Genomic DNA, 23,931 nt, shown 5'->3' with positions numbered 1-23,931 from the left:
ATAAAGCAGTCTTAGATGTCCTTCCACAAATGGCCTGGATTTTGGCTACTCTAAAAAAAATTGTAAGTGATGATCATAGGATGTGTTTCGATCTTAGCCGATATTATGAGTTAGATAACAGTAATTGTTCTCCCATATCAGAACCCAGCCCAACAAGTTTTACTAAGAAAAGGATATTTCTGTCCAGTCCAACAGCCTCTTCGATTTCTCTACACTCTGCAATTCTCTTTCCTTGTCATATAGTTCTGTAGAGCACAGGCAAGAGACCAGATGAGTGAACATAAGATTATTCAGTACTAATTATAAAGTTTTGTCATGAAACATCTGATTGGAATAATCAGCCAATTTGTGAAGAAAGAAAAAAAACTCAGTTTTAATCAGAGCGAAGATGATGAGTTAGTAGTTTAGATTTAAACCCTTTGTACCTTTCTTGGCTCTGTGGACCCTTATGCAGCTTCTTCCCCTAATGTGGATCATGGAACCATCATCATTAGCCACTCACTTTTTAAATAGCAAAGTAAATATAAATATGGCATCAATTAACTGAGTTTATTAGGACACAGCTTCTCTCTATAGCTGTACATTTTCAGCAATGAAAACATGGAAATGTGTTTTTTAAATCTCCTGGAGATCAGTGTGTGTTGTTCGTTTGTTTATCTTTTACTATTGTCAGTTTTTATTCCACAGATGGAAATAAACCAATTAGGTAAGCTGCTCGTAAGAAATGCAAGAACTGCATATTAATAATATTTTTTTTAAAAAAGTCATAACTAAAGAATAAGCCCTAAATATAGAAACAATGTTTAAACCCTCTTAAGGTTATTTTTAAATAATGGAATACTTGATTATCTCCTTACAGTGGTCCTGTTTCCATCTGTCTCTTTGTTTCTGTAATGGTCAGATCTGTTAATCATATTATTTTTCAATGACTGTGTGAGAATTATCTTTCTTTGTTATATTACTGTGTTAAATGCAATGCTGATATTCAGTGTTTCCCTTCAGTTTGACCTGCTCTAAATAAACATTATATTGATGCACTGGATAAACAATGGTCAGAACTGGAGATGATTTATATTATTTAACATTAAAAGTATTATGAATATGAAGATTTTTTTCCTCTCACAAAGGAGGAATCTAACTTGCTTCTTTTTTATTCCACAGTCTGAGTATGCTTGGATTACTGTTCAGATAAAAAATGCGGTTTCTAACCAGCCCCCACAACCTGCCTTCATGGCCATGCTCATCTTAGAAGCAGACCAATTCATCCTGACTCCCCTATCTACAGCCATATTGGATGCTGAAGACAGTGAAACACCCAAATCTTTGCTAGTCTTTAATATCACCCAACCACCCCAGGAAGGCTTCATTACACACCTGCAAGACCACACTAAATCTGTCTCATCCTTCACCTGGACCAGCCTGGATAACATGCTGATTGCATATCAACCTCCAAACAACAGCCATACAGAGAGAAGAAACTATGAGGTAATTGAAAGGAAGCTGATGCTTCAATGTAGCATCTTCCTTTGTATATGAAATCTTCCCTGCTCCTGAGTAAATAGTATATCATGTACAGTAAAAGGATCCTATAAGGATTTCACTGTCTAGTACTGTTGTTCTAAGGGACGTAGTGGCTCAGTGGCTAAGATGTTGAGCTTGTTGATCAGAAGGTCGGCTGTTCAGCAGTTTGAATCCCTAGTGCCGCATAATGGAGTGAGCTCCCATTACTTGTCCCAGCTTCTGCCAACCTAGCAATTCGAAAGCACGTAAAAAATGCAAGCAGAAAAATAGAGACCACCTTTGGTGGGAAGGTAACAGCGTTCCGTGCGCCTTTGGTGTTTAGTCATGCCGGCCACATGACCATGGAGACATCTTTGAACAGCGCTGACTCTTCGGCTTAGAAATGGAGATGAGTACCACCCCTAGATTCGGAACGACTAGCACACATGTATGGGGGAACCTTTACCTTACCATTGTTCTGGATAGCGAGGAGGCAAAAAAAAGCATTTCATATTATTTTTTGCTCCCGATGACCTTTAAGAGTTGCAAGTTGACAAATGTTAAATAATCATATTATGAAAAATCAGATAAATATCATGCATGTCTTTTGCACCAATTCTGTCAGTGTAAGGTGTTTTTTTTCCTGATTTTAACCAATAAACTAGAAATATTATTTGCCTTCAGCAGTGTCTGCGTCTGCAACAAAATCACTGCTTCCTCCTGTGGAAGTTAAAATTAATAACTTACACATGAAATCTTAAATCTAGGTCTCCAAACTTGGCAATTTTAAGAGTTGTGAACTTCAAGTCCCAGAATTCGCCAGCCAGTTGAAGTCCACAAGTCTTAAAGTTGCCAAGTTTGGAGACCCCTACCTTAAATCATTGTGCTGATTTAGTAGAAAGAAAATAAAAGTACAAGATTCTTTTCCATTCAAAATGAGATGCTGAAAGCTGTTGTCCGAAAGAATTTGGTCCCAAATTATTGGTGTCATAAATGTTATTGATTGTAAATTATCATGTCTTTCTAGAATATTATTTAGTGGTTGTTAGATCTATTCTCATCTTGAAGCAGATTTATGTATACGGTCACTAACAGTTGACACCTAATCAACAATCAGATCTGCTCAGCAATAATGAGCCATGACCAACTTTAGTAATCTTAAAAAAACACTAGAGAAATTGATAGAGGAAATACTCTTACTTGCTACTAAATATAATTGCTGTAGATTGCCTCCATTATCAAAATCATTTGCCTACAGCCATATTTTCTTCAGGAAGGTGAATGGGATGACATTATTTTGCTCTTGTCTTGACTACACAATTCCTATAACATCCCATTAGCTGCTGTGGGGATAAAATTCTGAACTATACTTTGCAGAGTGGGAAATAATGTTTAATAAAACATTTGTGTCTGTTTTATTTCATAGGTGGAATTTGAAGTTTATGATTTGTACTTTGAAAGAAGTGTGCCAATTACTCTTTATATCTCTGTGAGAACAGCAGACACAAATGCACCAAGGGTTTCATGGAACATGGGTGAGATTTTTTTTTAATGTCATAATATCTTTGATTTAAAATGCAAAAGAACACTTACAAGATCAAATTAAATAAACCATGGAGATTTCTAGCAGATCTAATCTCTCTTGGCTTTGGGGTAAAGTAGTAAAATATGCAGTGAAAAAAAATTGTTCCCAAGCAAAGAATTAGCACTGAATACAATGGAGTGAAAATATCTACAGGACAATGTCTTATTGCCGTTTTATGTTAATATGTGTTCCTAAGAAATCATACAGTCACAAAGTTGAAAAATTGTTCAAGGTAACTTCTTACTTAGCATGGGAAATCATCCATAACAGATGGCTGCCTAAGGATTCATTTGCACAGGGTACTTAACGTGGGACAAATGTGCCCCGTTGACCATTTGCTAAGGGCATGTCCTCACAATGGATCCTCCATCTTGTAGGCAACGGCCATTGAAGTGAACTGAAGCTGGTCCAAGATTTTCTGGCCTGAAAATAGCGTTTTTCACACTATCAGCATAAAATCTCCCATTGGGGCAATCCCAAAGGGGGTTGAAAAGCAACCCTTTCTTGCTAGAGGGGCAGCAGGTTGAAGGGAAATAGTTATGAGGGATTGCAGCAAAAAGAAGGAAGTAGTTATGAGGGAGAAACTTTCTATTTACATTTAATGGAGCTGTGTCATATTGGCCTACTTCCTGTTATTGTCTGGCCTAGCGTTTGCCTGATATCCAATAAAAGGGACCTAATAATCTCTCAGAGGAGTTCATTTTATTATCAAGCTATTTGTTAATAGATTTTTCCTGATATGCAATTAGAATCCAAGATCCACTTTGGTATAATGGTTAAGGTTCCAGACTGCAGCAGCCCTGCGTTCTAATTTGCCAAATTCTGGGAATTGAAGTCCAGGGGTCTTAGAGTTGCCAAGGTTGGATACCTCGTTCTGCAATAAAGTACAGTGGAATCAGGTGATGTGGAATGTAAAACAGAGAAATGTTTCTTCAAAGAGTAGTTTATAAATGTTTTTTTTAAGGACCTATAAAAAAATATAACCTACATTTTTGTTACACGCCTATACACATGTACCTATTATTTTCTCATGTGAAATATTTATCACATTGAATGCATATTAGTGTAATAACTCTGGCTGTCTCAATGTTTCTCTTGTCTTTTTTAGGTCTTGATCTCTTGGAAGGTCAGTCTCGCCCCATAACATGGGAGCAGCTTCAGATTGTAGACAATGATGATATCAGCGGAGTTCGCTTGGTCCCTGTGGATGGATTACAACATGGGCAGCTTACTGTAAGAGGTACCATCTCCCTTCTAAAGTCTGACTGCAGTAATTGCAATTTGGTTCTCAGCATAGCCCCTGCAACATGAAAAACATTTTTTTCCCCCTTGGATCATCCTTGTTCACCCAAATGTTTCTTTCATGGTCTGGACCAGAGGAGGGATCACCTTGTGTCCTATTTTCCATCTCTATTCTGTTGTCGTTATGGACACAAAAGGGTTAAAGCTGGAATAACTAAAGGCCCCTTCCTGTGGGGTTGTCCACACTAATTATCCACAAGGCTGCTTCTAGCAATTTTGAAAAGTTCTGTACTTTTGGTGCAAGATTGAAATAATATAGGTTATCCATACTAAACTCCCTTCCTTTTTTTATCTCTTGCCTGTTGTTTATTTCTTTTCCTACTTTTTGTCCTGTTTCCACCAGTTAACTGTTTTCAAATGTTTGCTGATGTTTCATAAATATACAGCCAGCTATATATTCCACCAGTTGAACTGAGTGGTGTCTGTGCCCTCTCTGATCTGAATGTGCTGGGTGAAACAAAATTGGAAAATGTGCACAAAAATGTGCAGCATTTAGTATAGCCTCCTAAATGTGAAGTTTTGAAAATAGACTTTCCTTCTGCCCCATGGTTTTGCACAGAACAGAACAGAACAGAACAGAACAGAACAGAACAGAACAGAACAGAACAGTAGAGTTGGAAAGGACTTTGGAGGTCTTCTAGTCCAGGGGTCTCCAACCTTGGCAACTTTAAGACTTGTGGACTTCAACTCCCAGAATTCCTCGCAGAATTCCTCAGCAAGCTGGCTGAGGAATTCTGGGAATTGAAGTCCACAAGTCTTAAAGTTGTCAAGGTTGGAGACCCCTGTTCTAGTCCAACCCAAGAAATTGTGATTAGTTATATTGGATAAAGAGCAAAAATCAGAAAAGGCTTGCCTTAATTTTATTTGTCCCTTTCTGCACTTATATTTATTTTTTTGTTGAACTTTTTTTCTTGCTCCATAGTGTAAGATTTTAATTCAGTTCAGTTCTCTGTCTCAATTTCCTACTTCCTGTTGAACTTCTGCTAGTGGGTGATAGTTAGAATGTCCACTGAGAATGAGCTGAAATGGAAAGTGTTGCTGTTTGTATATTGGAAGGTGTGGGGGAGTAAATTTTGCCTAAAAGGCTAAGGTGTTGGTGTGTGTTCGGAGGGAAGAAGCAGGGTTCTCTGAATGTATGTATGTTCCTGTGTGTGTATATAGGAGAATACACACACACACACACACACACACACACACAAAACATACATAGTGCAGAGATAAATTGCAAAGTGAATTGTCTAAATTTGATGTTAGTTCAGATTAATTCAAAAGTAATACAATATTGATTTAGTTGAAAAGCATTTGACAACAAATCAAAAAGCTATCCTTAAAATTGACAATATAGGTAGTCGTTGACTTACGACCATATTCTGCTTTTAAATGAGATTTGTTTAAGTAAGTTTTGCCTCATTTTACAACCTTTCTTACCACAATTGTTAAATAAATAAATAAATAAATAAATAAATAAATAATTTTATTTCTATACCGCCCTTCTCCCGAAGGACTCAGGGCGGTGTACAGCTATTAAAAACACAAAACAACATCAGTTAAAATAGTTTAAAATTATTAAATAAATTCGGCTAAATTTTAAAAACCCAGAAATTTAAAACCCAATTTAAAATGTTATTGTGATAGCCCAGCCTGGCGGAACAACAGGGTCTTTAGTGCGCAATGAAATACCTGGAGGTCGGAGATCTTACGTATTTCCGGGGGCAGTTCATTCCACAGGGCTGGGGCACCCACAGAGAAGGCCCTCCCCCTGGGTGTCGCCAGCCGACATAACTTGGCTGGTGGCACCCTGAGGAGGCCCTCTCTGTGGGAGCGAACTGGCCGGTGGGAGGCTATTGGTGGCAGAAGTTGGTCTCAAAGGTACCCGGGTCCTATGCCATGGAGCGCTTTAAAGGTGGTAACCAGCACCTTGAATCGCACCCAGAAGACCACTGGGAGCCAGTGCAGCTCGCGCAGGAGGGGTGTCACGTGGGTGCAACGGGTTGCGCCCATAACCACCCGCGCAGCCGCATTCTGGACCAGCTGGAGCCTCCGAGTGCTCTTCAAGGGGAGCCCCTTGTAGAGAGCATTACAATAGTCCAGCCGGGAGGTGACAAGGGCATGAGTGACCATGCGCAAGGCGTCCCGGTCCAGAAAGGACTGCAACTGGCGAATCAGGCGAATCTGATAAAAGGCCCCCCTGGCCACGGCTGTCATATGCTCTTCTAAAGATAGCCGTGCGTCCGTGCGTCCAGGAGGACACCCAGGAGACAGGATATGAATGACAATTTATGAAAGACACCCAGATTGCGAGCCCTCTCTGTGGGGGGCAGGGATTCACCCCCAATAGTCAGCGATGGCACCTGCTGACTATATCGGGACGCCGGAAGCCACAGCCACTCAGTCTTGGAAGGGTTGAGTCTGAGCCTGTTCCTCCCCATCCAGACCCGCACGGCCTCCAGGCAGCGAGACATCACTTCAAGGGCATCGTTGGGGTGGTCAGGGGTGGAGATGTACAGCTAAGTGAATGACTGGAATTGTTTAGTTAATAACATGGTTGTTAAGTGAAACTGGCTTCCTTATTGACTTTGCTTTGTCAGAAGGTCTCAAAAAGTGATCACACGACTCCGACATACTGCAACTGTCATAAATATGAGTTAGCTGCCAAGCATTTGAATTTTGATCACATGACCATGGGGATGCTGCAACTATCAGTGTGAAAAATGGTCATAAGTTACTTTTTTCAGTGCTGTTATAACTTTGAACAGTCACTAAATGAACTGTTGTAAGTCGAGGACTACCTCTATTATATCTCTGCTTTAATGTAAGGGCTTTACATTTGCATTCTAAAGTTTCTAGGTTCAATCCCCTAGCCTAGTACCTTTTTTGTATTGCTTGAAACATTTTAAACTGATCATCAGCAAAATGTGAAAGCTTCCCTAGTTTCACTTCTGTAGAAATAAGAGACGGGTCCTTCCATATTCCCTGAGTTCTAAGCAATTCAGTTGTCAGCTCTGAAGCTGGCCTGACTGAGGCCATTTTGAGACTTCAGCGCTGACACACTGGAGAAGAGGGATGGGGGAGGAAATAGAGATAGTTGGGGAGTTGTAGTCAAAACAAAATACTTTCTCTTGGGAACCAAGGACATTCCTGCAGGTGCTCGGAAGGGAGGGACTGGAGTCACCTAGCAACTGGACAGTATCCTGATTGGACCATGTGACTGATTGTTTTGAGAAAGTGAAAAGCTTTTACTTTTAATTAGGTGAAAATAGAGTCAGTTTTCACCAGCCTGTGCCAATATGACATATCCAATAAAATTATTCTTTGAGGAATCTACCTGCCTCAGAGTTTTCTTTGCTATGGGTATGTTACTTGGAACCCTGACATCAGTAGGATCACATGAGCAAATTTCTGGAGCACAGATGCTATTGGTGTTTGTCCTGTTTCTTATCTCAGTAGCTCTCGCACCATCTTTATAAAACGGAGTGCATTTCCCAAAGCACAATCTAATATGAATTGTTCACTTTCGATTGTCTAACAGGAGGGAAAGGATTCATGTTCAATGTCTTGGATCTTAAGACTGGAGTTGTTCGTTACCATCATGATGACAGCGATTCCACCAAAGACTCCATTGTCTTTAGGATCTTCGATGGCCACCACAGTAGCCGCCACAGGTTTCCAATCAATATTCTGCCCAAAGATGACAGCCCCCCTTTTCTCATTAGTAATGTTGAAATAGAGGTCCATGAAGGAGAAACGATCCTGATCCAAAGCTCAATGCTTCAAGCATCGGATATGGACTCTAGCGATGACTACATACTCTTCAATATTACCAGATCACCGGAAGCAGGAGAAATAATGAAAAAACCTAAAACAGATTTTATTGGTAATGTGCTCAACACCTGTGTTGGTCTTTATTCCTTTTTTCTTTTCATTATACAGTGTTTGAGTTCTGTTTTCATATATGCCTGGAGATTATTTTCAGCTACACATGAGATTTTACGCTTGTCCACCATATTAGCTTTGGTGCTTATTTTAATTCCTTTTGCTAAGAACTGTACAAATGCATTCTGATTCACCACTTCTATTATCAAAAATACAAAGAGTAAACAACTTCAAACTCTGGGACCACATGCTTCTAAAAGTCTTGGCTATGGGCCTAATTTGTCACAAAATTATAACTTTCACTGAGACAGGATATGAATGACAATTTATGAAAGACAAGAGATGCAATCTTATCAATTGTATCAGTTAATATTTGATTGGATTTATATTTAAATGTACCCATGGTTATAAATTCAATCAAATTTAATTTTCATCTTATTCCATTTTTTTGCCCTAATCCCATATGCTTTTTCACATACAGGTACTGTAGTCCTCAATTTATGACCACAATTGAGCCCAAAATTTCTGTTGCTAAGTGAAGCACTTGTTAAGTGAGTTTTGCCCCACTTTATGACATTTCGTGCCGCAGTTGTTAAGTGAATCACTGCAGCTGATTTTAAAGTTAGAAACACGGTTGTTAAGTGAATCTGACTTCCCCATTGACTTCGCTTGTAAGAAGGGCGCAAAAGGTGATCACATGACCCCAGGACACTGCAGCCATCATGAATATGAGTCAGTTGCCAAGTGTCTGAATTTTGATCACGTCATCATGGGGATGCTGCAACAATTGTAAAAGTGAAAAATAGTCATGTCACTTTTTTTCAGTGCCGTTGTATCTTTGAACGGTCACTAAATAAACTGTTGTATGTTGAGGACTACCTGTATTGCCTTTGGTATGTCATTCAATATTAAAATGAATTCCTCAATAATAAAGGTGGAATATAAAGAAACAAATAAATAAATTCTCCCTAGAAATTCTATACCCATATATCTGTAGGGAGGAATAAAAAAGTTAAGATAGGCGCTGTGACTGTGTGATCAAAGACCTACCCTTTTTTATATGCATACAATTGTCCGCACAATTGAATCATCATCTTTATTGTTTTGACTCCTACCGCTGTGAATTCCCATGTTTGAGAAATAAAGTAATTGTTGTGTAAAGTTTGACACAATAAATTTTTCCTAAAATATGAGCATGGTGTTTATTTACAACACCAGGAAGGATATAACTTAAATAACTTATTTAAGTTATATCCTTCCTAAATAAGTGGGAACAGTAGTAAAATGATGGTTTAGAAGGCATATTAGAATAGAATAGAATAGAATAGAATAGAATAGAATAGAATAGAATAGAATAGAATAGAATAGAATAGAATAACAGAGTTGGAAGGGACCTTGGAGGTCTTCTAGTCCAACCCCGTGCCCAGGCAGGAAACCCTACACCACTTCAGACAAATGGTTATCCAACATCTTAAAAATTTCCAGTGTTGGAGCATTCACAACTTCTGAAGGCAAATTGTTCCACTTATCAATTGTTCTAACTGTCAGGAAATTTCTCCTTAGTTCTAAATTGCTTCTCTCCTTGATTAGTTTCCACCCATTGCTTCTTGTTCTACCCTCAGGTGCTTTGAAGAATAGTATTAAAAGAAAACTTATTTTAAACTTATTTAAATATTAAAAGAAAACACCAAAGAAATGTAAAGTCTTGTGTACCTCAACAGCATTAAAGAAATGATTAATTTCAGTATTACATACAGAATAACTATGTCTAAGATTTCATGCAAAAAATAATAAAATATTAGTGACCTCTGCTAAACTAAGTTACGGATTTCTTCCTGTTACCGGTATTTAACAGGTTATCCAGTTACTAAATTCCTTCAAAAAGACCTGTTTAATGGGATAATTTACTACCATCACTTAGGAGGAGAAATATTTGAAGATTCAGTTGAGTTGGTTCTATGTGATAGTCATGATCCTCCCAATCTTTCAGAAATTCAGGTAAGATTTAGAAATCATTATAGGGATTGAGAGAGAATGCAGTCACATTTCTGTATACTTAAAATATATAGTGTCAAATTCACTTACAAATAAGCTTGTCCCGTTTGTAGAATGCAGATACACCAAAGTGACTTTTTTCTTACCCCGATAGCTCAACTTCATGATTACATGTTAAGATTAATGTTAGATTCCTTCCTTAGCTGTCTTGACAGCCAAAGCTATCTAAATATGTGACGTTGCAAGGATAGGTAGACCTTTATTACAATGAAATAATTTCTTCCTCCCAGCTATTGAATGTTTAATCCACAGTTTGCTTTGCATGTCTCACATTTTTTATTGATGCCAGTTGATTGTTTTACCTAATCAGAATTCCTATCTTGTAAAAAAACTAGTTCCCAACATACTTCCCACAACCATATTAATGATTGGTAGAGAGGAATGATGGAAGCTGTAACTCAGGCTTCAGGGCGGTACAAAATTGGGGAAAACTGTTTTGTACCAAGTAGATAAATGGTATTGCAAACCTATTGAAAATGCAATGAACCTGATTTAAATTAGATGAAATACTAGTAGAATATATAGCTGCCCTTTAAGTTGTTTCTTCTAAGAGACACAAGAACAAAGATCTACAACATTTCAGAAAGTGTCCAGGGACTTCTAAAGTATAACACAGATTAATTTAAACAAAATATAAAGATAAACATTTCACAGCATTACCAGCTCTTACAACCTGCCCATGTCATAATTTGCGAGAGCTCATGTAAAAATACTGAAATCTCATTACATTTTTTTAAAAATAGGGATATTATCAGTGGTGGGATTCAGCCAGTTTGCACCACTTCGGGAGAACCAGTTGTTAACTTTCTGAGCAGTTTGGTGAACTGGTTGGTGGAAGAAATCATTAGGGCAAAGAACCGGTTGTTAAATTATTTGAATCCCACCACTGGATAGTATCTAGGTCAGGGGTCAGCAACTTGTGGCTCTGGAGCTGCATGTGGCTCTTTCACCCCTCTGCTGCAGCTCCCTGTCACTCAAAATATGCTTCACAATCGCCAATGTGTGACACCCGCCGGCACGCGATTTATTGAGCTTTTCAACCCCCGGCAGGCTAACCATGGCTAAATCCAAGAAAAGAAAAATTTCAGAAGAAAACAGAACATGTAATTCAACTACATATGCTAGTTTTGTGGCCGCTCAAGAAATAGTCAGGCACGGGAAGGGTTTTGTGGCTCCCGGTATTTTCTTTTCTGGGGGAAATGGGTCCAAATGGCTCTTTGAGTGTTTAAGGCTGCAGACCCCTGATATAGATAAATGCAGGATCTGAACATGCTTGAAAAATTTGAAACCCTTGTGCTTGAGGTGTGTGGTTCAACAAGTTGCATAGATTCATTTTAAATGCCACAATTATTTAATTGCAGCATTTTGGATGGTCTCTCTTTTAAAAAAACAGGGTATGATAATTGTTTTTATTATTGTTATCCTAGATAATAAGAATACGCATAATTCCTGTGAATGATCAGCTGCCAAAAGAATTTCCAGGAACAAACCGTCATCTGATTCTCAAGGAAACGGAGATTGCTTATTTAACAAAGACACACCTTCATTACATAGATATGGAAACCCAGGACAGTGAGCTAATATATGTCATAACATCTCCCCCATTCTTCTCCTTTGCACATTAGTAAGTCTCAGGGGATGTACACTTCTCTGAAGAGAATACAACTAATCCTCAACTTACAACCATTCATTTAGTGACTATTTAAAGTTATAATGGTGCTGAAAAAGTGACTTATGACCATTTTTCACATTTATGACCATTGCAGCATCCCCATGGTCACGTGATCAAAATTCAGATGCTTGGCAACTGCCATATATTTATGATGGTTGTAGTTTCCTGGGGTCATTTGATCCCCTTTTGAGACTTTTTGACAAGCAAAGTTAATGGGGGAAAGCCTGTCACTCAACAACTGTGTTACAAACTTAACAACTGCAATGATTCACTTAACAACGGTGGGAAGAAAGATCATAAAACAGGGCAAAACTCATTTAACAAGTGTCTTGCTTAGCAACAAAATTTTTGAACTCAATTGTGGTTGTGAGTTGAGGACTTCCTGCATACATGTGTGTTTTCAGGCTCAGCTACCTCTTGATGGTCAATTGGGAGTAATTTTAAGGAGAGATTAGAAGGACTCCTGCTTCTCTGTTTGTTTTATGCTATGTTCAGCTTGACTGATGAGTTTTCCCATTTTTCTAGATTTATTCAGGCCTGTCCCTGCAATCACTTATTCTACCTGCATGGATGTGTGTGGATAGGACTAGATTATATGTACAACACTAGAGGCAGTACATCTATGCAGAAATTTGAAGACATTTTGTATCTTAATATTTTTGACATGTGTATGTCAAAGCATCATAAACAAAAATATGACAAGCTGGTCAATGACAATGAATATGGATCCAACAGAAATAAGTAGGAATAAATAAGCAGACCTACAATGGCCTCAGGAGGCCATTTGAAAACAAAATGGTTATTTGAATTGGGAAGGTTCAGATTGTGCACAAGACATTAAGAACTACTAAGTACATAGGTAGCTTGCCATAATAACATCTCAGTATTATGGACATTATACAGTTGTGATTACATATAGTCCTTGACTTATGCCTGGTCACTTAGTGGACCCTCCAAAAGTACTAATAACTCAATTCTAAAGTTCCAATAGCTGCATACATTGCTGCAATTACATGACTGCATTTTGGATGCTTGGCAATCAACTTACCTTTGTGAGCAGTTGTTGCATTCTGTGGTGAGATGACCACGAATTATGATATTCTTTTGTGAGTTTATGTCTTTTGGGCTGGTTTCTGGCAAAAAAAAAAGCCGATAGGAATACAGCGATTCACTTAACAACCATGGCATTTGCTTAATGGTCATAGCAAAATCTATTATAAAATCAGATCTGTATGTTATCTACATACAAGTACTTACACAGACATTCAGTGATCACAATTATTTCACAATAAATTATAACAAGTAGAGAGACAGTTATAAGGAACTTTCTGTCCTATTTTGGAATGACTGTATTTCTTCTCTTTTCAAAACATCCTGTAATTTACTACACATATATGACAGTACTTTTTTTTTTCTGCAGCCACACAGATGCTGGAAAATTATTCATGGTAGAGAGTATTCCTAAGCTTATCAAGGATCCATCTATTCCATCACTAAGATCGTTCACTCAGGTTTGTCATTAAATTTAAAATTTAATGAAAATTCCCCATCATGCATTACACCCACTTTATCTAAAAAGAGTCAATTGAAAAACAAACTGCTCTGCAAGTGATTAGAAGCAGTTTTCACTACAAGTAAACTATGAAGGAAAAAAAAAAGCTGAAAATTAATGTTAGTTTTAAAGAATTCCTATGTGGTCAATCTGATCTCGGATGGTTTGATGGTTTTTTCCCCCTGCAGTCTGCAATGTAAACATTTTCACTTCCATAATTTAAAGGTCTTTTACCTTCATTTCCTCATTCTTTTAAATTATCAGCTTTCACAGCTGTATAATAATTGAAATATAAAATATAAAATGGGTTATTGTAAAAATGTATGCACAACTAGATTAAAGTTGAGGCGGATAACTATGGCAACTTTATGACCTGTGGATTTCAATTCCCAGAATTCCTGAGCCAGCATGGTTGCCTATCCTTGGATTGTAGCAGGGGTGAAATCCAGTAGGTTCTGACAGGTTCTAGAGAACTAGTAGCAGAAATTTTGAATAGTTCGGAGAACCAGCAAATATCACCTCTGGCTGGCCCCAGAATGGGGTGGGAATGGGGTTTTGCAGTATCCTTCCCCTGGAGTGGGGTGGGAATGGGGTTTTGCAGTATCCTTCCCCTGGAGTGGGGTGGGAATGGAGATTTTGCAGTATCCTTCCACTGCCATGCCCACCAAACTACACTCACCAAGCCATACCACGCCCACCAAGCCACACCCACAGAACCGGTAGCAAAAAAATTTAGATTTCACCACTGGATTATAGCATAGTATGATTGAAAATATTTCCTTATTTTAAAAACCATTAGTGATGCAGATACAGAATGGAAGATTTTTTAAATGATATATAACAGATATTTATTTAACTATTTTGCACTGTAGCACGCCGTAAACCACATGAAAGTTGCCTATGTGCCACCCATGGAAGATATTGGTCCTGAACCTCAATACATACAGTTTGCATTTTCCATCAGCAATCAACATGGGCGAACTTTGTATGGCAACTGTTTTAACATTACTGTTCTTCCAGTGGACAATCAGTCTCCAGAGGTATGTTTTTGATGCTAAAAGAAGTAGAAGAAAATGGAGACTACAGGTAGACCTCAACTTATAATCAACCGCTTAGTGATCATTTGAAGTTAGAATGTACTTCCCAGGGAGTACTTATCCTGTTTCCCCGAAAATAAGACCTCCCCGGATAATAAGCCCAATCGGGCTTTTGAGCGCATGCTCTAAAATAAGCCCCCTCCCCGAAAATAAGCCCTCTCTGAAAATATTTAAACGCATGGCCAGCCGGTCCCCACCATTTCCTCTGGTTAGGGTTAGGGAGACAGAGCTGGAAATCAGGTAAGATGGCAAGAGGAGCCCTGTCTTGCTCCACGCGCCCCAAAATAATAAGACCTCCTCGAAAATTAGTCCAAGCGCTTATTTCAGGGTTCAAAAAAATATAAGACAGGGTCTTATTTTCGGGGAAACACGTTCTGAAGTACTGACAGCCATGGCCCTGCTGGTCACATGACTGCATGCTGGGCGCTTAGCAACTAGCCTGCACTCAGAGCCATTTGCAGCATCCTGCAATCACATGATACCAAAAAGGTTATAAAGAGTCAGTCCAGTGAGCGATTTGATTTGCGACTGTCATGACTTATGACCATGATAAACAGACTCCATTATGGTCATAAGTTGAGGACTACCTGTCTTGTATATCACTTAGGTCTGAGTTTCAATAGGTGTGGAAGCTGGGCATAGATTTCATTCATTTATTTTCAGATGTGGATGTTTTTTAAAAAATCAATTGCTCAATTATATTTTTGGTATGAGTTAAAACAATAACCATAATAGTAATGGTGATATTTGAGAATGGAATCACGTTTTACGGAACATGGCTTTTCCCAGAGAAGGCATGGGTGGGCAAAATAGGTTCAGGAAAGGGAATAATGGATAGAAATAGGAAGCTTTAATCATTTCTGATGCTGTCAATTCTTCTTTGGAACTGTCAATTTTCCAATTTCCAGCTAGGGTGAATGGGAAAATCAGTTTTAAAAACTCTGAGAGGAATCAGTAGGATTATTATCATTATTATTATTAGCCTATGTTATAGGGTAGGCTATTGGAATTATATTATGTTTTTACTTTTCATATGGTCTGAGGGTTTTTTTTTTCCAGTTAGAAACATTCACAATCTGTTAAAACAAGCAATTCTCATTCACTTTCCTAAGTGGAAAGAAAGTTTTATTGGGTTGAGAAGGCATTAGTATGAGAAATAAGCAGGCTGTTAAAGCCTAAATGATGATTTGCCTTTTCTTTACATTTTCAGAATTAGCATTGTCTTTCTCTGATCTTATGATGTCCGTATTTGGAAACTGGAAAAAAATATTGACTATATCTGGAATCAGAACAAAGCAAAACTGGTCTTTCATTTGAATCACAAGGCAGTTGAGTTTGGAAGTGGTTGTTGCCCACTTCTGGGAATTCTTTGCTTTAACTTTCCCCATGTCCTTGCTAAAACCAATCATCATTTTTCCTCTACTCTTTGTTCACATGTAGAGTTAGAATATTAGAATACTGCAAAACATTTCAAATTTTAAGTTTTTGAGGACAACACAGAACATCTGTTTTGATTTCAATGGCTGTTCTTACTTCACTGGAAATGTTCTGATGCTCTTCTTGTGCTATCAGTAGCGTTCTGAGTTTTAAAACAGCCCAGTTTCCAGCTCAGAAAATTTCAAATTTGAAAGTCACCTATACTCAGCATCATTGGGAAAAACCACTGGCTATAAAACTGTTAACATATGCTATATAAGAATTGTTGCTGTAGAATGATTTAAATGGAAAATGATGGTTTGTGGGGGAGGAAGATTAATTGCACAAATTAGTTCATGCAAGAGGACCTGAAAAATGGAGGGTGGGGGGGGAATAGCAATTTATTGTAAATCCTTTTTGTGTGGAATTGAGATGAGAGGATTTTTGTTGCTCCATTAAGCAGTAATTCAAGAGGTGGGACACTCTTACTTTGTAGTTTTGCGCAATGGAGATAAAAGTTTTGTCAACTGAAGATAAATGTAGTGGGTGCTGGCTGGGTCATAATGTTCTCTGCATGTTTTTTGCATTTTGAGGTTGGCAGAAGTGAAGATAATAATGGGGTCAGTTTCAGACTTTGGGAGGACTTGTGAGTGGAACCAGCAGAACCGGAACTACCATATGATTTTGAAATCTCAATAAATCTAGCCAAATATAAGTACTCCTCAAAGCAAGAATGCCCCTTCCACAAGATAGATCCTCTCCACAGGAAAGCTAAAACAACTTTAATTGAGTTATGCTGTAGTAACAGAAAGTTCCTAGCAGCTAGTCTGATTGTGTTGTACCTCCTTCCCTTACTTATTAGGGAGGCCTTTCTCTGAATTAAGAAGGCATCTGTTTGAACCACTTCTAAATGCTAACTGGATGTTCTGGGCTTAGAAATTGTTTTATTCTTTCTCACTATGACAATGGAGCTTGCATATCTCCCTCATGGCCATCTACCTTATCTCCTGCAATAAGAAAATATAATTTCAGAAAATTATAGTTTTTCATTTTGGGCACAAAGGCTGACACTCTTCAAGTCCGACGTTGACCAATTGAGAAAATATTGTGGAGAGTGTCTCCAGAATGCAAAACTTCTTTTTTTAGATGAGAGATTTTGAAGCCTGCAGAACTGTGTTCTATGGAAAAATATGCCCTAGGCCCATGATGGCACGCGTGCCACAGGTGCCATACGGAGCCATATTTGTGGGCACGCGAGCGTTGCCCTAGCTCAACTCCAGCGTGCACGCATGCACCAGCCAGCTGTTTTTCGGGCATTTGGGCCCACTGGAGGGCCTCTGGGGGGGAGGCCGTTTTTGCCCTCCCCAGGCTCCAAGAAAGCCTCTGGAGCCTGGGGAGGGCGAAAAACAGGCCTACTGGGCCCATAGGTAACCTTTTTGCTGTTGCGTGCCAAAAGTGGGGTGGGGTGGGGTGGTGGGGTGCAGAGGGGTCGCACGCGTATGCACGGGGTGGGGCATGAGGGGCATTGAATTATGGGTGTGGGCATGCTCGCGCGCAACCCCCTGTTCTCCCCCTGCTTTTGGCACGCGACGGCAAAAAGGTTAGCCATACTGCCCTAGGCCTAGTACTAAAATATCAGCAAAAATATTATTATACAAGAAACTTTTGTATCTTTTCTTCTGCTTAGGTGCTTACACACAGCTTGAAAGTGGAAGAAGGGGGCCAGAGCACCATTACCAAAGGCCATATTTTGATTTCAGATGTGGACACCAAGCTGGAAAACATACGTATACATCTCGTTAAGCTTCCTCTTCATGGGACTGTTGAATTAAATGAGAATCCTATGAATCAAAGAGATTGGCTGACATGTGAAGATTTACAGATGTCCAAACTCAGGTTAGGGAGCAAAGTTCTTCTTGCTATGAAGCCATAAGCCTGATTTCAAGCCTGATCTAATTTTGATGAAAAGTAGCCTGTGTTATATTCATTGAGGAGCAAATACGTTTCAATTCTTTCCCGTCCTCTCCATATTAACACTTTGCAAATATAAATTAGCAGATCTGAGAAAATTAATTCAAAATTTTCTCTTTCAATTTTATTTCGAACAGATGATTCTGTATTTATAACTGGAAGCCCAACCTTCCTATGGAGAGATATCAAGATATATCGGAGTATAACCTCTATGATCTTCAGGCAGCATGATCAATGCCCAATGAGAAAACATCAGTTAATTAATAATCAGCTCAGATTATGTGTGTGAGAGAGAGAAAGAGAGAGAGAGAGAGAGAGAAATGTCAAGATGGTGGGTTTGACCATGTGATTAAAAAATGGGGAGGCTTTGATTTCACAGCTATATTAGGTCTTTTTTTTTTTTTTTTTAGAAAAGACTGAATTTAGTGACAATGTACAGAATTTAGCGCATTGCTGAAGCAGTTGGAGTGCCAATAGTTGCAATAGCAACCTTGCAAACCTAGGTTTATCCTTTGATTCCCATAGGTACCATCATAATGGTTCAGAGTTTCCACAGGATCATATTCTTTTTGAGGCTACAGATGGCATCAATTCCTTCGAATTCATCCTCCATGTGAAGGTCAGTGTAAGATTCCTCCAAACACACGTCCGGTGGAAAAGTGAAATTGTCAGAAGGATTTGTGCTTGGCTTCAGCAACTGGGAATTCATAAACAGGAAGAGTTTGGTTCTTCAGTTTGGAGGTTTATGTGACAGTACTTGTTAGGCAACAGATTTGATATGTAGGAGCTGATAGACACCTGCACCTGTTCAGCTTATCCCCTATTGTCAGGAATGAATTTCATTTAGAGTTAAATGATGAAGAAAATGCAATGTGTCAGAAAAAGTTATTTCAGCAGCAAAAGCCCCTTAAGAAAACCAAACTTATGTTGCATTTTTATTGGGGTTACCATTCCTAGATTATTACAAATCAGATGGTTCAAAATGTTTGCCTTCTGTTTGTAAAATCAGGAAAATGTCAGGCCAAATATAGAGATTATGCTTTTTAAAGGTATGAGTAAAAGGCTAATTCTGCAAACAGTGGTCCTCGACTTACAACCATTTGATTAGTGACCATTCAAAGTTACACCGTGCTGAAAAAAAGTGACTTACAATCAATCATCAAATTGGAACTGTTACAGCATCCCCATAATCACATGATCAAAATTTGGGCACTTTGACAACAAGCATGTATTTACAATGGTTGCAGCATCCTGAAGTCATGTGATTGCCACTTGCGACCTTCCCAATTCACTTTTGACAACAAAGTCAATGAGGGAATCTGGATTCATTTCATCACTGCATGATTCATTTAACTTCAGTGATTCACTTAACAACTGTGGCAAGAAAAGTCGTAAAATCAGGAGCGACTGACTTAACCATCTTGCCTAGCAATGGGCATTTTGGTCCCAATTGTAAATTGAGAACTATCTGTACTGTGATGCAGTTGTATGTCCTGTAATCTAAATGCTGTTCTTTTCTTAAATTCTTTCAATAAAAACATTTCAGGAGTAGATCAGTTTTCAAGTGGGAAGAAGGTAGACTGCCTCCTGGCCATCTTTTGCTTATGGGGACTTGCATCTCAATAATACATGAACTGCACAGTGCAGAGACCTGAATTAGAAAGACGAAGGAGAAGATGCATTTCATGTGAGGTGCTCTTTACAGGACCTATGTGCATACCCATCCTCACTCCACATCGCTTTTGTCCTTTAAATCTGTTATCACTCATATGTAGTACAGTAGAAAATGCAGTGAGTAGAGTAACAACGAACTGCAAAAAGAGAAAGGATTGCTTTCCTGCCTATCTTCCATTCTTAACATTTCTTTTATAGAAAACAATGATTTTTTAAAAATTGCTAACGTGTGGATGACAAATAGTTATCCCATGGAATGCAATCTGCAAATTGTTTGAAAAACTTCAAATACTTTTACCTGAGAAGCTGACCATTGCTTTCTTCCCTGAGGTTTTGATCCTAGGTTTGTCCACGTGTGAAGCATGTGATTCACTGTTTATAAGCACAACAGTTGTGCTGGGTATATAATCTGAAAATTTCTTCCTCCTCTTTTTGCCCATTTCTTTCCGTATTTTAATAGGAATTATAGGAATAGGAACATTAATAGGAATTTTTCAGATATTTGCCATAGCTGAGGCATGCTAGCTCACTGTGGCTTACACAGAGATTCCCTATAGACTGACTTCTGCTTATCCATTGGACACTTCTTTTTCTTTCTTTTTTATCTCTCAGACCTAGACTGAGTTTCTTCCAAAGGTCTGAAGTAGATTTCTAGACCATACAGGGAGACAGGGATGAACGATAAAGACAGTCAGTTTGCCTTGAGTTTTTATAAAAATAATAAAGGTGGGATATAAAATAAATAAATACACGATAATCCAGCTAACTAGAAATTCCATAGCACCTGATATAACTGGAAGCAATCCTCTGTTTATGCATGAGGTTGGGTAGGAGTTTTAGACTGTAGATTTTTAATGTTGTAATCTTTGTGGAATCATGTGTATGAGTTAGACATCCATATACATTTGTTTAAATAAATGAATAAAATATATATATTTTTTCTAGGTAATTTCTGTAAATGATGAGCCCCCGGTGATGAATGCTGACCTCATTCCCTTCATGCAATGTCCAGAAGGACAGGCGGTGCCCATCACTTCAGAGCATCTCTATGCAACTGATAAAGATAGTGAAGACATGCAGCTGATGTTCATGGTTGCCCGACCTTCTAAGTATGGGGTTGTGAAGAGAGGCGGACTTGTGATAGATCGCTTTCTCCAAGCTGATGTTGTTTCTGGAACAGTGACATATGAACATACAAGTAAGTAAAAACTTGGGACTAATGGTAGAAGGCACAGAGAGTGGCCTTGAATGATAGTGGGAAGATCCATTACCAAGACTGTGATCAGACAGACACAGCTTAAGCACATTCCAAAGGACAGACCTGAGAAAATGCTTCAAATAGTTCCCTAATTCACACAAAGATAAAGTGAAGGAGGAGGGAAGCATATTCAGGCATGCAAGATTCTGTTACTACTTATAACTGTTCTAATAAAAGTAGTTTATTGACATTGGTTTCATAGTTTAGTCTATTGAATATGGTTGATACTATATAAAGATCTGAGTTTTACTGGTATTGTGAAAAATTATTCCCCCTTGCAGTTCCCTTGAGTGGTACAAAAATGCTATGCCTGGAAAGGCCCTTTCTGCTGATTTCTTTTTTGTTTTTATTTAACATTACTACAGCATAACTGAAAATAAATATATTGTGTTTTCCAAGGGGGAAAAAAACCAGAAAAACAAAGAAGAATGACACTGAATGCTAAGCGAGAGTGAATGGTGCTCAAGAACTATTTAATAGATTTATTTACTGTCCAATTTATTACCTGTCAACAGATTTTACCGCTAATTTAATTCTTCAAGAAAGTTTGCTTCTCTTATCAAAAGATAAAGTTTTCCCTTAAAATGTACTCTCTTTTCACCAGAGGAATAGTTAGCAATTTTTTTAAAAAGTCTCTCTTTGGTAATACTTGCCCCTGAGAAGAAATTTAATCCCATAAAACATTAAGCAGAAGTAAATTGAATAGTAACTATTTTTTTGGCAGTTCTGCAGAATTATTCTTGCTTATTCTTCCAGATGAAAGTTGCATGTAATCAATAATAGTTTAAAATATTGGTCAGGATGCAGATGGCTTCTTTGCATTACTATGGCTAGACTTCAGGTGACAGATGCTGTAATTGATACTGAATGATCATTAATTTTATTAACTAGAGTAATAAGTTACTAAATTTTTAGCTTCCAAAGCACGCAGTCCCTTTTCACAAAGAACTGCAGCACACATGGCCATTACATAATCTTCTTATGACTGATAACAGATATTTCTGTTATTGAAAATACAAAATACTTGAAATGAAAACTATCAAACAATAGCAGTCATGTGCAAAATTGATAAACATTTGATTTACATAAATAAATCTTCCATTTTGCCTGTATATCACCTTTTTGAGCTGTCAATATTATAAAACACAGAGTGTTTATGATACCTGTCTCCATGACATAAAAGCAGATGATATTAAATAATCAGACTTGTACTTTCACTGATGACAAATGCTGGTGGGAGATAGTTGACAGAGAAGGTGATTCTTATACTGGGAGAAAACATCCATATTTGCCACCAAATAACTCCCGGGAGTGAAGTTTTTCTCTCAAATTTTAGAATCCTGGTTTGTCTTGGGAATATGCATAAAGGGAAAAACTGAAATCATTTGTGAAAGTGTCGCTTTAATTCAGTTGACGAGTGTCTCGTCTGACATTCTTCCCTCATGGGTCCTGTTGAAGAATTGTTGGGTGAAAATCTCTCAAAATCGCCCATCGGGTATAAAACTGACAGATCTGATTTAGTTTTCTCTAAAACTGCTTTAGCCATTCTGTTTAACAGTTCGAAGGGGTGTAGTTCACCAAGAAGAGTATTTCAGATCAGAAACTGCATAATTGCATGAGGTCTAGGAACTCAAGTACAAACTTTGCTAATGAATTTAGATACAAACTTTCTACAGGTTTGTTAAGGAAAATGTTAACTCGGAAACTGAAGCGCTTTTCAAATCTATTTTTTTCTCTCCAGAAGATTGTTTGGAACACGTCTATAATGATGCAGTGGGACAGCCAAAATTCTTAACTTTGACTATCTTTTGTCACAGTAGTCATTAAGGAAATACTGAAATATTAAATTACTTTAGTCTTTATGCTTCGTATCTCTTATATGAGACAATTGGTTACTCCCCAATTTCCCACCCCCAGAATGTTTATTCTGTTTGCATTAGAAGGAAAAGATGTGTGTAGAATCTTTTGATTAGATTAGATTAGATTCAGCACAAAAACATAAATACTGCACTATAGCTGCATCACAATTTTAGACATTTCTCTTCAACTTCTTTTCATTATTCATGGTTTTCTAATTACTAATGAAAATAATTTTCATACATCCTCTTGATAGGCTAATGCTGCAAAATATCATATACTTCATCTATATATTTTATTTTTCTAGATGGCGAGATTGGCCTAGGTCTTATCTTTGATGTTCTTACCTTTATTGTGTTGGATGATGAAATTGATCCTGATGTAAAGGCCTGTTGCGACGATAAAGCTTCATTTTTTCCTGTACCATATCATAAATCCTTTCCAGTATATGATATTAATATCACAATATTTCCAGTTGACAACCAGCCACCATCCATTGCCACAGGTAAAATTATTATTGCTTTTTATGTCTGTCTAATTGGGTATGGTGATTGTGTAATCACACACAAAATTTAGGAGATAGCAAAATTGATAAAATAGATAAACATTTTCTTCTTTCGACATTCATATTGCCACATTCTGTCATTTAAAACTTAGGCAGAATGGTAGATGATGGAGGACATGTTCATTCTTACCTGTAACGGTGGAGCAATAAAGCTTATGTAGGGTACCATCAATATAGGTAGTCCTTGACAATATAGGTAGACTTACAACAATTCATTTACTGACTGTTCAAAGTTACAATGGCACTGAAAAAAAGTGACTTATGAACATTTTTCACACTTACAACCATTGCAGCATCCCCATGATCATGTGATCAAAATTCAGATGCTTGGCAACTGACTCATATTTATGACAGTTGCAGTATCCCAGGGTCATGTGATCACCTTTTGAGACCTCGTGATAAGCAAAGTCAATGGGGAAGCCAGATTCACTTAACAACCGTGTTACTAACTTAACTACTACAGCGATTCACTTAATAACTATGGCAAGAAATGTTGTAAAATGGAGAAAAATTCACCTGTCTTACTTAGCAACAAAAAATGTGGGCTCAATTGT

The 23,931-nt window shown here is 38.0% G+C and overlaps 1 protein-coding gene across 4 annotated transcripts in view; it reads left to right on the top strand.

The window, feature by feature from the left end:
• FREM1 (FRAS1 related extracellular matrix 1) overlaps positions 1-23,931 on the top strand; it is an 88,780-nt gene that overhangs the window by 20,149 nt on the left and 44,700 nt on the right. For all 4 annotated transcript variants that reach the window (XR_015732271.1, XR_004590029.3, XM_034410463.3 and 1 more), the window contains 12 exons: positions 1,162-1,485; positions 2,927-3,035; positions 4,194-4,325; positions 7,917-8,261; positions 10,116-10,258; positions 11,743-11,939; positions 13,408-13,498; positions 14,412-14,579; positions 17,740-17,948; positions 18,549-18,642; positions 20,643-20,895; positions 23,120-23,317. Coding sequence is in view for 2 of the 4 variants with exons in the window: in XM_034410463.3 (XP_034266354.2) it covers positions 1,162-1,485; positions 2,927-3,035; positions 4,194-4,325; positions 7,917-8,261; positions 10,116-10,258; positions 11,743-11,939; positions 13,408-13,498; positions 14,412-14,579; positions 17,740-17,948; positions 18,549-18,642; positions 20,643-20,895; positions 23,120-23,317 (2,263 nt within the window). In the remaining 2 variants the exon portion in view is untranslated. The remainder of the gene's footprint in view (positions 1-1,161; positions 1,486-2,926; positions 3,036-4,193; positions 4,326-7,916; positions 8,262-10,115; positions 10,259-11,742; positions 11,940-13,407; positions 13,499-14,411; positions 14,580-17,739; positions 17,949-18,548; positions 18,643-20,642; positions 20,896-23,119; positions 23,318-23,931) is intronic.

The sequence above is a fragment of the Pantherophis guttatus genome, chromosome 2, assembly GCF_059756535.1.
Source record: "Pantherophis guttatus breed Tessera chromosome 2, ASM5975653v1, whole genome shotgun sequence".
In the NCBI taxonomy this organism is placed as follows: Eukaryota; Metazoa; Chordata; class Lepidosauria; order Squamata; family Colubridae; genus Pantherophis; species Pantherophis guttatus.
The sequence above is the reverse complement of the archived record's forward strand: the minus strand, read 5'-3'. Positions and strand labels throughout refer to the sequence as shown.